General features: G+C 38.6%; 1 protein-coding gene across 1 annotated transcript in view; it reads right to left on the bottom strand.

Annotated features, from left to right (window-relative positions):
• Positions 1–13,761: 13,761 nt before the first annotated feature.
• The window catches only part of HS3ST4 (heparan sulfate-glucosamine 3-sulfotransferase 4), a 458,983-nt gene continuing 457,355 nt past the window's right edge, over positions 13,762–15,389 (bottom strand). The window contains exon 2 of the mRNA XM_074197411.1: positions 13,762–14,803. Coding sequence (XP_074053512.1) covers positions 14,167–14,803 — 637 coding nt within the window. The 3' untranslated portion in view covers positions 13,762–14,166. The remainder of the gene's footprint in view (positions 14,804–15,389) is intronic.

Consider the following 15,389-nt stretch of genomic DNA (forward strand, 5'->3'; position numbering starts at 1 on the left):
TATAGCATAGGTGTTAGAGCTGGAACCTTGGAATATAGAATGTTTAAGCTAGAAGGGACCTTGGCATATGAAACATGGAATGCCAAATCTGCTGGGACATTTGAGACCACCTAGTCCAACCCCATCATTTTAGAGAAAAAGAAACCAAGACCCAGAGACGTGAGATCATTGAGCAGATGAATGGCAGGCCAACAATGAGACAAAAAGTCCTGTTGTGGAATGGCTGGCACTGTTTTATCTGAAAACAAACAGAAATGGCGAAAGGAACAGAAGAGAGCTGCTGATTTTCCACCTGGATATATGATGCTTTAGAGCATTAGACAGTATCGTCTTGCCATGCCTGTGGCATAAACAATGCCCATTGCATTTCCTTTTTTTCTTCCTCTCTGAGAGGTGGCCCGATCCCCGACAGGAGGCTCACAAATGCCAAAGATGATGAAAGCTTTCATTTCCAAAGCTTTTTCCCTAGGCATTCCTGGGGAGTAGGGCTTCTCCCTTGGCCCCCTCAGAGCCTGCTGCATGGTGAGCAAAACGGGACCAGTTTTCTTCTTAAGTGACAGAAAAAGGAATGTCTTTCCATCACCATGCAGTACATGGGCTCAGTAATGTTTCTCTGTAGGCCCCGTAGAATCTGCTGTGGTCACCTCTAGTGCTACCTGCCTGCTGGCTCTAGGGAAAGAAACCAAAGGCTTTACTAATTATCACTTTTTTCCTCTCCTCCCCTTGCTAAATAATGAGGGGGGAGAGAGAGAGAGAGAGAGAGAGAGAGAGAGAGAGAGAGAGAGAGAGAAAGGAATGAGGGGTGAGATAAGAAAATACTCATTTTAACCATTTATTGTGGATTTTAAATTACCCCCCCAAGGTTTCTTGGAAAGAAGCTGGTGACAAAAGTTCAGGCCCTCAAGACATTATGTTAGGAAAAGAAAAATTCTTTATTAGACACAAAGATGACATTGAGTCATGTGATCAAATGAGATGTGTATAAAATGTTTTGCCAACTTTATTTTTTTTTGTAAGGCAAATGGGGTTAAGTGGCTTGCCCAAGGCCACACAGCTAGGTAATTATTAAGTGTCTGAGACTGGATTTGAACCCAGGTACTTCTGACTCCAGGGCCAGTGCTTTATCTACTATGCCACCTAGCCATCCCATGTTTTGCCAACTTTAGATCATCATATCAGTATGAGCTATTATTACATCATGTGTGAGAAGTAGAATTGATTCTTCATAGGGGTCAGTGGCTTCTCAAGTAAACATCTTACTTTAAGAAGAGAATAATATTTACCTTTGATTGAGCATCAAATCAGAGCTTAGAAAGAATAGTGGCTTGTAGTGGATGCCTTCTTTTTGTACTATCTACCCCTTTATATATTCAGCATTCTAACCAAAATTAGATAAGGCTTCCCCTATAATGATACTATTTCCATTTCTGTGCATCTCCACAAGGTACTCATCAGTCTAGAATGTGTTCCCTCCTCATCAGCATATAATGTTCCTTCACAAAAACAAGGGAAACTATAAGTACCTGTCAAAATTTTGTTCTTCCTTCAAGGTCCAGGTCTTGTATTACCCATAGGACCATAAGATTTAGAGCACAAAGCATTTTTAAAGACTATACACTTCAATTCTTTCATTTTATACAGAAGGAATGAGACCCAGTGAGAGTAAGCTAATTTCTCAAGATCACATAGATAGTATGTAAGAAATTTGAATTTTGAATTCAGGTGCACAGGTCACACACACACACACACACACACACACACACACACACACCTGACAATTACATTTCACTTCTTAATATTTTTTTCTTCAGCATTTTTTCAGGATTTCATTCTCTGTTCCTTTTAATACCCCTTATAAGATATTCATATTTTATTGCTCTGGATAGTGTAAATTCCTTGAGGACAGACTGTCATTTTTCATCTTTGCATCATGAATGAGCAGTGCTTTAACCTTAGCAGGTGCTTGGTAAATGTTTACTAAGTAGTATTGAATTGGTCCAAACCTTACTAAATCTTTAAGTGGCTGGCACAACCTCCTTGTAGGGCAGTTGAGGGAAGCAGGGGCCAGGAGATTGTGATGCTATAGAACCAAAAGTGGTGAGACACACATGGGAAGATTGCCATCTCCTGGGAGATGGTTAAAAAGAGGAGTGGTTGATAGCAAGACTGCAGGGACATAAGAAAAAAAGGAGGTAGAGAGTTAGTCTTTCAGTAAAGGAGTGATTGGAAATCAACCCGGGGACTCAGAATGTTAATGTGTATTGAGGGAGTGGAATTGTGGGACATGTATCTTTTGGAAGAGTAGGAGGTGTTTGATGCCTTAGAGATTTTTACACTACTAGGCTTGCCATGCATCTCCTTACTTGGTCACTAAAATTTTTATAAAAAAGAGAGCAAAAAAGGGGAGAGGTGTGATTACATTAAAGTCAGTGACTAGTTACTAGCATCTTCACACCAAGTATACTGACACAGAATGAGCACTGGAAAATAATGTAAAGTCAGATTCAGTTCAGCCTAGCAAAACTTTTTCTGGATCAATTCTGGATCAATCTTGATGTCCTGTTTTTGAGGAAGAATACCTGAATTGGGGCAGGAAAGGCACCAGGCAGCCTGGCATTGTTAGGGAAGGAATGATGTCTCATATGAATGAATTCCAATAACAGGAGGATATTTGAAGATCTTGTTCTTCATGTGGAATTTTACATGCAGATGCATGGCATCTTCTGACAATCTTTTTTTGTTTTAAATGGCATATGATTGGTAGAACTATGAATTGCTCCAGTCATTCTGGAAGAAAATTTGGAAGGATTTGGAAAAAAAGTACCAAAAAATGTCTATGCTCTTGTATCAAGAGAACCTTATTGCTAGATAGAAGGCCAAAGGTGGAAAGAAAGGCTCTATGTGCACCAAAATATTTACAACATTTTTTATAATAGCAAAAAACCTAGAAACAACAAAAATAATCATTGAGTGGATAATGGTTCAAATGGATTATGTTATGTAAATGACAATAGACTATAGCTATATCATAAGGAATGGAGAGTTTGAAGAATACAGAGAGGCATGGGAAGGCTTGTATGAGTTGATGGAAAGTGAAATTAATAGAACCAACAAAACAAAATCACAATGATTATAATAGTTTAAAAGTAAGTAATAACAACAAAGGAAATGACTCAGCTATGAATAATAATAATAATAATAATGATCAAGCCTGATTCTGAAGAAGAGATATGAGATTATACCTCTTATCTTTATTTGCCAAGGTTGGGAGTGGGGGAAGGGAATTGATTGGCATGGAAAATCATATATACTGTTAAACTTTATTGTGGTTTATTTATAGTACTATTATTCTTTCTGGATGGGGTGGAAGGGGCTGGAAGGAAATATATGTAAAATAAAATTTAAATTTTTTTTAAAAAAACAGCCTTGCACAACAATATTAGTTATAATAGCAATGCCATCAGTGCACGTCTTTGCTTAGCATGGTTTTGTAATTTCTTTAATAAAGTAATAAGTCTAAACAGTAATGATCTAGGTTTCATGCCTACACTAGAGTTGCTATTACTAAATGTGGATATTTGGGAAAAGGGTGGCTAGATAGGACTAGACATTGCAATGTCTTTTAGGCCCCCAAGCATCACCATAATCTGAGAGATGAAAAAGTACAGCAGAGACTATGTCAAATATCCTTCATGTTCAAGCATAACTGTTGTTCAACTATTCCGTGTTGTTGGACATAGCTTAGCTTCATCCATATAAAATGCTTTACAGTGACAGGTCATCCAGTCCAATGTCCTCATTTGACAAAACATAAAAATGAAAGAGTATGGAAATGACTTGCACAAGATCTCTATGCTAAAAAGTAGCATAAGATCTTGAGCCATGATAACATTGTTAAGCTGGAAAAGCAAACTGAGGAAGAGGACCAACAAGTCAGAAGGCATTGAGATCATGCCATGTGAGCAACAGCTGGGCGATGATCTTTTTTGTGTGAAGAGAATAATTTGGGTGCAGAGAGAGGGGAATATGAGAGCTATATTCAAGTATCTGGAAGCTTTTATGTGCAAGAGGAATTGGGGTTATTCTGCTTAGCTACAAAAAACTGAACTTTTGCAGAAGCAACGCATGACAGATGCAAAGTAACAAGGTTATACATTCTCCCACGCTCTCTCTCTCTCTCTTTCACCAACACCCTAATGATTTTTCAAAGCAGAAATCAATGGATTTCAATCATTAAAAATCTTCAGGCTGGACAGACCTTTCTCAGGTGTGTTGCACAGGTGATGATCCTTTTTTCTGAAGCAGGTTGGTCTGGATGGCCTAGTAAACTCTTAGATTCTGTGAACTCAAGACTTGATTCTTCTAGTCCTCTTTCCACTCACTATACCACTGCTTCCCTTTCACAAATGTCTCATTTGATTCTGTTAACAACCTTGTGTGGGTAACCATCTTAAAGATGTGAACACCAAAATACAAAGATGCCACCTAACTTGTTCAGTAAGAGAATCAGGGGCTGTACCCAAAGCAGCTAGGTGAAAAAGTAGATAAGTGTGTCAGGAAATTCATGTTCTTTAAGTTCAAATCTGATCTCAAACAATTACTGCCTTCTTGGGCAAGTCACTTAACTTGTAGTTCCCTTATTCTTTTTTTTTTTAGGATTTTTTTTTTTTGCAAGGTAAATGGGGTTAAGTGGCTTGCCTATGACAACACAGCTAGGTAATTATTAAGTGTCTGAGGGCAGATTTGAACTCGGGTCCTCCTGACTCCAGGGCCGGTGCTCTATCCACTGTGCCACCTAACCGCCCCTAAGTTTCTTTATTCTTAATGGAAAAAAGAAGGAAAGAATTAATGGGAAGATGGCATTCCAGGTGGCAAATCATTCATCAAAATGATTTGCAGAGATTGACTAGCTGAGATCCTTTGAACTCTGAGGGTCAAAGAATTACTGAATTTGAGACTTTTCTAAGTTCTTCATTCCTTAGATAAAGAAAGACCAGGGAGAGATTTAGATCTATGAGAAAGAATAGAAAAAGGGAAATGCTATTTTTTTCCCCTTCACCCTATCAAAATATTTATTTCCTGTGTATAGTGGAATCCTCAATTAGAACAAAATTTCTTGTTCATGGGGTCTTAAAACATTGTGGAAAATTGCCTTTCTATTCCCTCATTGGGAGTTCATAAGCAACTTCTCTAGCAGATATTAACTTCCATAGCTGAATTGACTATAAAAATCCTATGTTCAAGAGATTAGTATTTTGTTGGAAAAATTTTCTAGGATAAAGACTCCATGATTCCATGTGGATTTCCACATGGAATCATGGTTTTTATCCTAGAAATCTAGAAAGTTCAGACTCTGGTAGGAATTCTAAGTTTGAGAGCTGCTCTGAATGCTATGTGCATTGCCTGAGGAATGGTCTGACCAATATGGAGACAGTCATTACAAAAACAACCATTAATTTAATTGGGGTGGAGTGGGTGTGGGCTAAAATTATGCTTGTAACCCTTGATTAAAGAATTGAGATTGAACTCTGTATTGCTGGGCTTCCAAGCCCCATTAACTCAATGAGCCTGTAACTGAGGAGTCCTTGAACTAGGTGACCTTTTATTTTACCTTTTCATCTGCTTCCATCCCTGACATCATTAATCCATGCCATGAAACTCATAGTAAACTATGAGTAAGCTTGTAGTAAACTACAAGTTGCTTAAAGAGAAGATATGGTATCCTATTTTAGTAACAATCTTAGTATCTTACACAATGATTTGCACATGGTAGGTGATTAAATTATGTTCAATTGAATTTTAACCAGTATTTTCTGGAGAGGAACCACAGAAATAGACTCATTTATTAGACATATCCATAATTACTGTTCCATTCCATCCACAGATGCTGATTGTGATTGTATGTCTATCACATGCACACTTGGATGTGAAGTACTGACATGTGAACTGATTTTGGCAAAGGACAGCTGGGATGGTTGAACCTATCAGAGTCTAATGAAAAGAATACTAGCCTAAGAGAAAGAAGAATTTAGTTTTCCAGTTCATCTAGGTGAGGAAACTCCTACAAATGGAGTGCCTGCTCTGTAAGTCAGTCTTAGAGAGATGCCTGGGACAAGTTAAGGGACTTGCCCAGAATCACACAGCATGTCAGAGTTAGGACTCAAACCCAGGTCATCTTGACCTCAAAACCAGGTTTCTACTTCCTATAGCAAGTTGACTTTTAATTATATTAATACTGTGAGCATTTATAAATTCTGTTAAGGTTTACAAAGCATTTTAGACTCATTAACTCACTTAATCTTGAAACAACTCTATTTAGTACTATAGGTATTATTATCCTATCAATGCCACAGGGTTACAAAGGAAAACATTTTGTAAATTTAAACGTGATGCATAAATGTCAGCTCTAACTATTATTGCTCACTGTACCATGGTGTTGTTTCCATCCTAAACTCAGCTAGGTGCAAGGTTATGTCATTTGCACTGCTACTGAACTATTCCAGGGAAATATAGCAAAGGTGGGCTCCATGCTTCTTGTTTTGCAGGGTAGAAATGACCAGCCATCTGCCAAGGTTCACTCACTCTTTCTGCTTTGATTCACCAAGCTCTATCCTTGATACTTCCTAATTTTTCTCCTATGGTTCTTACCTTAGATGAATGACAGGGTCTCTGAATACCCCCTCAACACTACTTCCAGAAATAAATATGTACATATGACTATATATACAATACTCATATAAATGCATAATATATATATATATATATATATATATATATATATATATATATATACCTATGTCTTTGCTTTTCTTAAGTTATTATAAAAAGCATACTGGTCTAGCACACTCTTTCTAGAGTCATCCTCATGGCTATTATTATAGGATCATAGGATATTATGTGAATTTTTTTTTTCCTGGAAGGAACCTTAGACCTCTAATAAAATCTTTTTTATAGATGAGGAAACCAAAATCAGAAAAAGTCAATCATCCAAGCATCCCATTGTCCTGGTCAGATTCCTGAACCTAGAGTATGGAGACTTGGGTCTCAGGTCCGCCTTATAGAAGCTAAGTGACACTATCCAAATATTCACCTCTATGAAACTCAGTTTCTGCATCTATAAAATGAGGGTATTTGAATTAGGTGGTCCCTAAGGTCCATTGCAGCACTAACATTCCAGGATTTCAGAGAACGAAGAAGATTCAGAATTAGAACCAAGGGTTTTTCATTCCAGAGACCAATTTCTTTGTAAGAGGGGAGGAGGGAGGCGATTAGGATTAAATGATTTGGCTAGGATATCTGAGGTTAGATTTGAACTCAGGTCCTCCTGACTCTAGGGTCAGTGCTCTATTCATTGTGCCACTTAGCTGCTCTTGGATTCTTTTTTGGCTTACAATAATATTTCTCACTCATGCTCAAGAATTAAGTCTTAATTTTTACTCAGAGACTACTCAGGAAAATATACAGCTTTGGGTAGAATATAAATTCCTTAAGGGAAAGGATTATCTAATTTTTAATCTTTGTATTTCCATGGAATAGTAAAGTTAGGCCTGCCAAGTAGTAGAATGCCACAAATACTTCTGGGTGTTTGAGTGATTGGAGTGCTGGGCCTAGTCAGGAACCTGAATTCAAATCTGATCTCAGATATTTCCTAGATGTGTGATCCTGGGTCTCAGTTTCCTCCTCTATAAAACAAGTTAAAAATAGCACCTTTCATACCATGTTGTTGTGAAAATAAAATGAGATAATATTCAAAAAGTACTTTGCAAACTTTTAAAGCATTATATGAATATTTGCTATCATTATTATTATTGTTGATTAATTTCCTTGGTCCAGGTTAACAAGTTTTGTTTCCTGGATGTCATATGGTAGAAGCAGTCATCAATCAAAGGTAGGAATACTGAGATTTCTAGAAATGCATTTTTCAAGTGACATCAATTGACAAACTTCATTTTGTCATGTGCCATTTTCTGGACCCTGTCCAAGAAGCCCTGAATCACCAGGAAAGCAGAAGCTTTTTTCTTGAGCATCACTCCCCTCCATCTATTGAATAAGAAGTCATAACACCTTATCTGAACCAAATCCCTGGATACAGATTGGTTAGATTGCTAGTTTGGTCAGGATGGTACAAAATTCCCCGGCTTTAGAGTCATAAAACCTAGCTTTGAATTCTAGTTCTGCCACTTAGCCAAAGAACCTTAGTCAAGTCATTAAATCTCTCTGTTTTTGTCATCTTTTGAATAAGAGTTAGATTAGATAACTTCCAGAAACCCTTGAAATTCAATAATAGTGATAGCTTTAACTTAGAGCTTTCAGGTTTGTAAAGCACTTTACACATTTTATCTGATTTGTTAGTTACAACTCTTTTTTTTTAAAGATTTCATTTATTTTGTTTTACAAATTTTCCCCCCATTCTTGCTTCCCTCCCCCTACCCAGTTACAACTCTTAATCTCCCATTTTACAGATGAGGAAACTGAAGCAGAGGAAGGTCAAGTGATTTAACCAAACAGGGTCACACAAAACTAGTCATTGTATAAGATAGGATCCAAATTCAAACATTCCACTATATATATCTTTGATAGATCATGGGGCCTTTTAATTTAGAAGAAAAATCATAAAATACTACTATGTTCAAGTATATATCTACTATGGTAGGGACTGAGATGAGTAAGGCAAAAAATAAAAAAAACAAGATAGTTCCTTCCCTCTAAGAAGTTGCACTGAATTGTGGTCAGAGTGGGTGGAACAACATGAAATTAGTAATTAGGTTTCACAGAGGAGGTGAAGTTCAAAATCTTATCATTTTATGAATGGTTGGCTTCCTTGGAATCTGCTAAGCAGAGTAATAGGATAGCCTGAAATTAGAAAAAGCATGATGGGATCCAAAGAAGAGTGACATCTTAGAATTGTAAAATGAAATGGGATCTCAATGTTTATGTAGTCCAACCCCCTTCAATCGCCATCTAGATGAAAACAAATTCAGAAGTATTAGGGCCTAAATTATTACTACTTTGATATTTATTATTAATATTAATGAGAAAGGCAGCTTGGTATGATGGATAGAGATTCCAGGAAGGCTAGTATTCAAATTCTGCCACTGATATATTCTGGTTACATGATTCTGGGTAAGTCACTTAACTTTTAATTGTTCCAAAAACTCTAAGATCATAAGGTTCAGAGAAGGGTAGAGGGAGATTCTTCACTGGAAGCTTACTATTGGTGAAATTAAAATTCCAGTTCTATTCCTAATAATAAAAACATATCACATTTTAATTGTGCCCAAAGGTTTACAAATGAGCTTCTAGTATGATTTCATTATCTCTCCCACTTATGGGAACTGTGTTTCTAAAAAGAGTTGGAGTATAGGATAGGAATATCTAGGGACTAGGGATTACCACATAGGCTAAGGAACTGGGATTATCTTGATCCTAGCAATCTGTTCTTCAGTGACATTTTCCATTGCCTTCTCTCTGTGATTATCTCCAATTTATCCTGTATTATATGCCTTATTTGTATGTAGCTCTTTATATATTATCTGCCTATTGGACTATGAGCTCCTTGACAGTTGGAGTCACCATATCTTCTTTGTATTTTCCTCAGTGTGTCCTTCACATTGTAGGCTCTTGCTAATATCAAAGATAAAAAGCAGCAAAAAAAAAAAAAAAAAAAAAACAGGATTTAGTGGTTAGGTCCACTCTCTTCAGTCAGTTCTCTATTATATATTTGGTGAAATGAATTAATTTGACAGGGAGCAGGATAGAAAAACTCCAATGTTATTAACCCTCCTCTTTCCTTTACTTCCAAGACTCCACTGCTGTTTGAGAAATAAGAGTATGCTTAAACCTAAGTATCTCCTCAGGGGTTGTGTGCTCAGGTGAAGATTGAGTACTCACCCATAACTAGAGTATTGGACTTTATGAAGAAAATCTTGACCCAGGAACTTATGATAGATTTCAGATGGTCCCTGAACTTGAATGGAGAAAATTTTATTTTTTTAAAATTTCAATAAAATTAGTTTCCTCTTTAATAATATACTTTATTTTATGTATATAAAAATATTAAATGGAGAATGAATCCATGGATATCACCAGATAACCAAAAGAGTCCAAGATAAAAAAAAAGCTTCAGAATGCCTGGGCTAGAATTTGATTGTTAGGGACTTTACCCAGAACATAAGTTCCTTGACGAAGGGGACAATTTCATTTTTGTCTTTTCATAACTGGCATCTGGCACAGTGCCAGAGTATAATAGGCATTTAATAAATGTTTTTCGATTGATCTGATTGTTTGCTTATATTTCAAGCATGGTTCATGTGCAGATGTTAATGATCAATGGAGCCCAGAGATGTGGCTGCCACAATGCTTTATTAGTTAGAGCTGGCTGGTTCAGATTTAAAGTTTGTGATGGTCATCTCCTTTAAATACAGAACAATACAGAAAGAAATAGGCCTGTTAGGCAGAACTGTCAGCAGTAAGCATAGTTTGAAAAGTTAAATTCTCCATTTCCCAACCCGGCAGCAGCCTTGCTAGAACAGTGAATCATCTACACAGCTTGCAGAAAATTAAACATAATTTATGCTTTGCTAATTGAAATCAAATACAAAATTCAATCTCTTGTGGGTTGCAATGCTGACATTTAAATAGGAAAGGAAAAAAAAAGTTATTAACCCAACTTTCCTTCCGCAGGTGAGCAATGCCTACCTAGCTGGGAAATAATTCCTTTTTGTCGTGTTCCATTTTTTTTTTTAAGAGGCAGTTTGGGCTCAGCAGATTCCTTTAGGGGCCATGGAAGATGAAACTAAAGTCAATAAAATGGAAATGAGGACTTAATGATATAAAATTTTGTATTTTCTTTTTTGAATCTGGAACTTTCAAGTGTCTCCAAATGGATGCTTTAAAAATTAATAAATCTTCCTCTCCCTCCTTTATCTTCTGCATCTCTGAAACCAAGAGAGACACTTTATAGGGCTGTCTTCAATGACAAGTCATTTGATAAGGGTGCCTATATCCTTGAACCTTATCTGCCACTAATGAGGTGATGGTTAGCTATTGAAGAGGGGGTTTGATGAATTTTTTTAAAATCCTTTTCTGTTAAACATACAGAAAAGGGGGATCTTTTTCACTTCATCTAAATTCAGGGAAATGCCTTATTGAGACACTAATACTTTACTTTTCCCTGGACCATAGGAATATAACCTAAATAAAGAAGATATCCTTAGAGGCATAGGAAGGAGGAAGTAATACAACTTAGAAGTGTCTTGGTCCATGTTTGTAATCCCTGGGAGTCAAATCAAATACTGCAGTCTTCTCACACTTGGGAAGATAAGGAGGTAAGGGAAATAATGGTCTCAATAAACCATTTAAGTTTTCTCCCTCTGGAATACTTATCCATATCTGAGTGCAAATGTATTATTTTTCTTTGTCTTGTAAAACAAAGTTTTCGTAGGTAGGACAGACAGGTAGGCAGAAAGGTATTAGAACAGATGTAGTGAGGGAAGTTGAATTGACCATCATAGGATTTTAAAATAGATAGGTCTAAAGAAATTATCTAATGCAAATTCACATTTGACAGAGGAGAAAATTGAGACCCATAAAAAGAAAGGGTCTTGTTTAAGATGTTATAGAGGTTTTTCTTTACTTGGATATGAGAAAAAACCAGATGACCTTTTAGGGCCCTTTCAACTTAAAAATTCTAGACTATAGGTTTCATTTGGAGGATACTCCAAAAAGGGAAGAAAAGGGTAGCTTAGACCATGCAGAAACAGATAATCCCTGATACCTGTTAACATATGGACCCCCAATTCCCCATTTATCATCTGGGAAAGAGTCAAATGCTCCTGAAAGTCCAATTCTGCCTCGAGGATAGGCTAACCCAGCTTAGATTGCTCTCAGCTCTACATCTCAAATCTCAGAAACTGACTTACTTTGGGTCTCTTCCATTAGGGGATTATTTCACAAAAGCAAAAAATGGATAGTGATTGGGGAAGGAGAGAAGAAGAGACAATCTTTTTTTTTATAATGGGCCATATGAGCAACTAATAGTGCAAAATTCTTGACCCTGTTATATTTAAGGTGTTTTTCTTTCAAATATTCACATATTACATATATTCTTTTTGTCTATATCTTATCTATATCATCTTTTTGGTAATAAAGGTGTTTCTATTGCCTTCAGCTCAATAGGAACTTTCTTGTCTGAAAAAATAATTCTCATTTATAAGGCTGTGTTTCAGTTGGATACACTGAATTAGGCACAAGTCCACTCTTTGTCAGAACTGCCTGGGACAGAGAAAGCCATGACCTCAGACTCTATTATCCCCCCCTGAGCATGACTATGTAAAACATTTCCAGTCTCCTTTTCTTGTGCTGTATCCAGATGCATCAGGTGAAGCAGGTGTCAGGACCCCAAACAGAATGCAGCTGGGACTATCCAACCTGCTTGGAGGGTGGATGTATGCTCATTGGAAACTGAGGAGACTAAAAGAAATGCTATCAGAACCCATTAATCAGGTTGCATTCCATTTTTATAACAACACAGTTTTCATTTAGCGGGAGAAATGACATTTTAATAACATCTGAGAAAAATTAAACTCATCCCCACTACATATTTTCAGTTTTACTGGAACGATTTCTGGTTTTGTCAGCCTGTAGAAAAGTGCTTTGTGTGAAGCGCTGAGTTTTAATCGAATCAAGCTAATGGGAATGGACATTTTATTCAGCCACACCTGATGTGCACATTGCTTTTCCTGGCCCGCCCCTCAAAGTCTGACAAATGAAGTTAGCTCTTTTGCCTCCTACTAAGGCCAGTCGGCAGCTGTAAGCTGATCTGAGAAGTCCAGTTAGAACTGGCTTCTCCCCCTTCCCAAGCTATCTGGTGCCGTTTGCTTCAATTCCAGTAGCTTTGAGGCCTGCAAGTTTCCAGGGGCCTATGCAGTGCCTACATGAACAGTGGCAGTTCCAGAGAATACATGTATCCCATATTCCAGGCCCATTGGGGGGAGAGGCAGAGGGGCATGTCTTGTGGGTGACAGGCTATAGCTGTCTGGCCCTGAGCAGATTAAGTGAGAGATTTGGAGAATACTATCCAGAAGCTGCGTGGAACATTTTGTCTTCCTGGGGAAATTGGCTTTTTTTTCCTTATTCCCAAGTAAAAGAGGGTTGGACAGTCTTAATTTTGCGACCATGTCAGGAATCTTGCAAGAACTCTGCCGCTTGCCAGTTGAACAATACAATCATATTTGCTTGGGAAGGCCCCTGCTTCTAAAATGAGAGGACACGCTAAGCTTACCTCCCCATCCCACTGGAAGAGGATGTCCTCCACCCTGAAAGCTCTCTAGAAACAATTCACACTCTCTACATTGGGTAGAGAGGAAGTGGCCCTGAGGAGCAGCCTATCTGAGTGAGGATACATCTTTTTTCTTACAACATGAAGGAGGAAAGGAATACATGAATACATGAGAGGATTTTCAGTGGGAAACTGAAGATCTCTGGCATGCTGGCCTCACCTTCCCTGTCTCAGGGTCAGAGTTCCTTAGGACCATTCGGTCTTTTGAACTGACAGGTATGATACCTTCCTCATGCTTCTCTAATAATTGGCCATGTGGAGCCTCTGGGGACTCCTGCTTAGAGGGGCTCAATATGCCTGAGCAAGGAATAAGGATATGAGGTCATTTGAAGGATAAGGAATTGTCAAACACAGGATGAATCAGACACCCTGGCAAGGGAGAGGGTGGGGTTCTTCAAACCAAATTTCTCCCCTGTTTAACATGTGTGGGGTGGGGGTGGGGGTTTCTTGATTGCCCTCATGCTGTACTGGCCAGTGACATTTACTACCTAAGGTCAAGATGCTGGATCTTAGTCATGTGCCAGCTATAAAAGGCAGGTATGATTTGCTTTTGGGGGGCTGTGCTGAAATCCATCTCCCACTTAATCTTTCCCCAAGCTCTTCTGATGAGATAATGAACATACCAGATTTGAGGGATAACTGAAGGGAGAGAGACCCCAAAAGAAGACCTTCGAACTGCTCTGCAGGGACTGGAACCCTGCAACCTGACCAACGGTATGAGAGCTGCCTGGCTCCCAGGTTGTGGCCATAAGCCCTCTGGGGAGTTTCACATCTCAGACAGTGATTCACCTCAAACTATCAGATTGCTTTCCCCAGAATTTCTGGCCTCATTTGTCACTTTCCTCCTGTTCCCACTGGAAATCTTGACCTGTCATTTGGTAAAACATAACATTGAAGGGTCTGTAAAATTTCCGCAGTCTGTGGATCACATCTGGGTCAATCCTGGGGTGAGTCCGTCCCTTGCTTTTGCCCAAGCACCTTGGGGCACTGCTGTCCTCTGGCTTCTTCAAACAAGGGAAGCCCTTAGTCTTGTTGAAGTAAAAATGTTTCTCAGTCACCACCCGTTTGAGGCCTAGGAAATCCTGGACTTTGGCCATCTCCCCAGCAGGGTCCACAATAAGCCTCTCACCACTGACAAACAGGATCTGAGACAGGGGAAAATACTGAAGCCAGTTTTCCAGGTGTAGGGCATAGATGCCAATGCGGATAGCACTCCAGGAGGCATCAATCAGCCCCAGGGTCCGGTTTTTGAAGGCTAACACTTCAAAGGTTGGGATCTCTGGTTTCTTGGACAGGGTCTGGGTGTAATCAGAAATTGCCCGAGTCACAGGGTTCCTCACAACCACAATGAGCTTGGTATCCTTGGCCATGGAGTGGATGCGTTTGGGAGCTTCATTGGTTACAAAGTAACTTGGAGTTTTCTCCATTGTTATCTGTCCCTCCAATGTCTTGGGCATTACATTTCTGGAATAAAAAAGAGAAGAAAGTTGTTATTCCCATTTCATGATTTCTGTTCCTTCTCCCCTGCCTCAGAATATGTATATTTTTTTAAGATGGAAGAATAAAGGAGGCGGCTAGGTGGCACAGTGGATAAAGCAACAGCCCTGGAGTCAGGAGTACCTGGGTTCAAATCTGGCCTCAAACACTAATTAGCTAGCTGTGTGGCCTTGGGTAAGCCACTTAACCCCATTTGCCTTGCAAAAAAAAAAAAAGATGGAAGAATAAAGAACCAAAGAAACTCATCCATCAAAGAATCCTAGAATTATAAAATGGTGGGGGAATAGAAAATGCCAGTCATGTGATGCAGAACTTCTTGGCCACCAGACTCAAATGATGACACTTCCATTTTGGTCATCATTCTCAGCTCCTCCCAATGGAAACTTTGAAATATACCCCTGGAACCACCCTGGGTTCTGATTGATGAACTTTCAATTTCTTGTAGCTAGAACCAGAACTATTTCACTAACTGGGCTCCACACTGTATTTCCTTGGTTATATGGCATTTCCTCCATTAGAATGTAAGCTCCTTGAGGGCAGGGATTCTCTTGTT

Source organism: Macrotis lagotis, chromosome 8, assembly GCF_037893015.1.
Source record: "Macrotis lagotis isolate mMagLag1 chromosome 8, bilby.v1.9.chrom.fasta, whole genome shotgun sequence".
Lineage (NCBI taxonomy): Eukaryota > Metazoa > Chordata > Mammalia > Peramelemorphia > Peramelidae > Macrotis > Macrotis lagotis.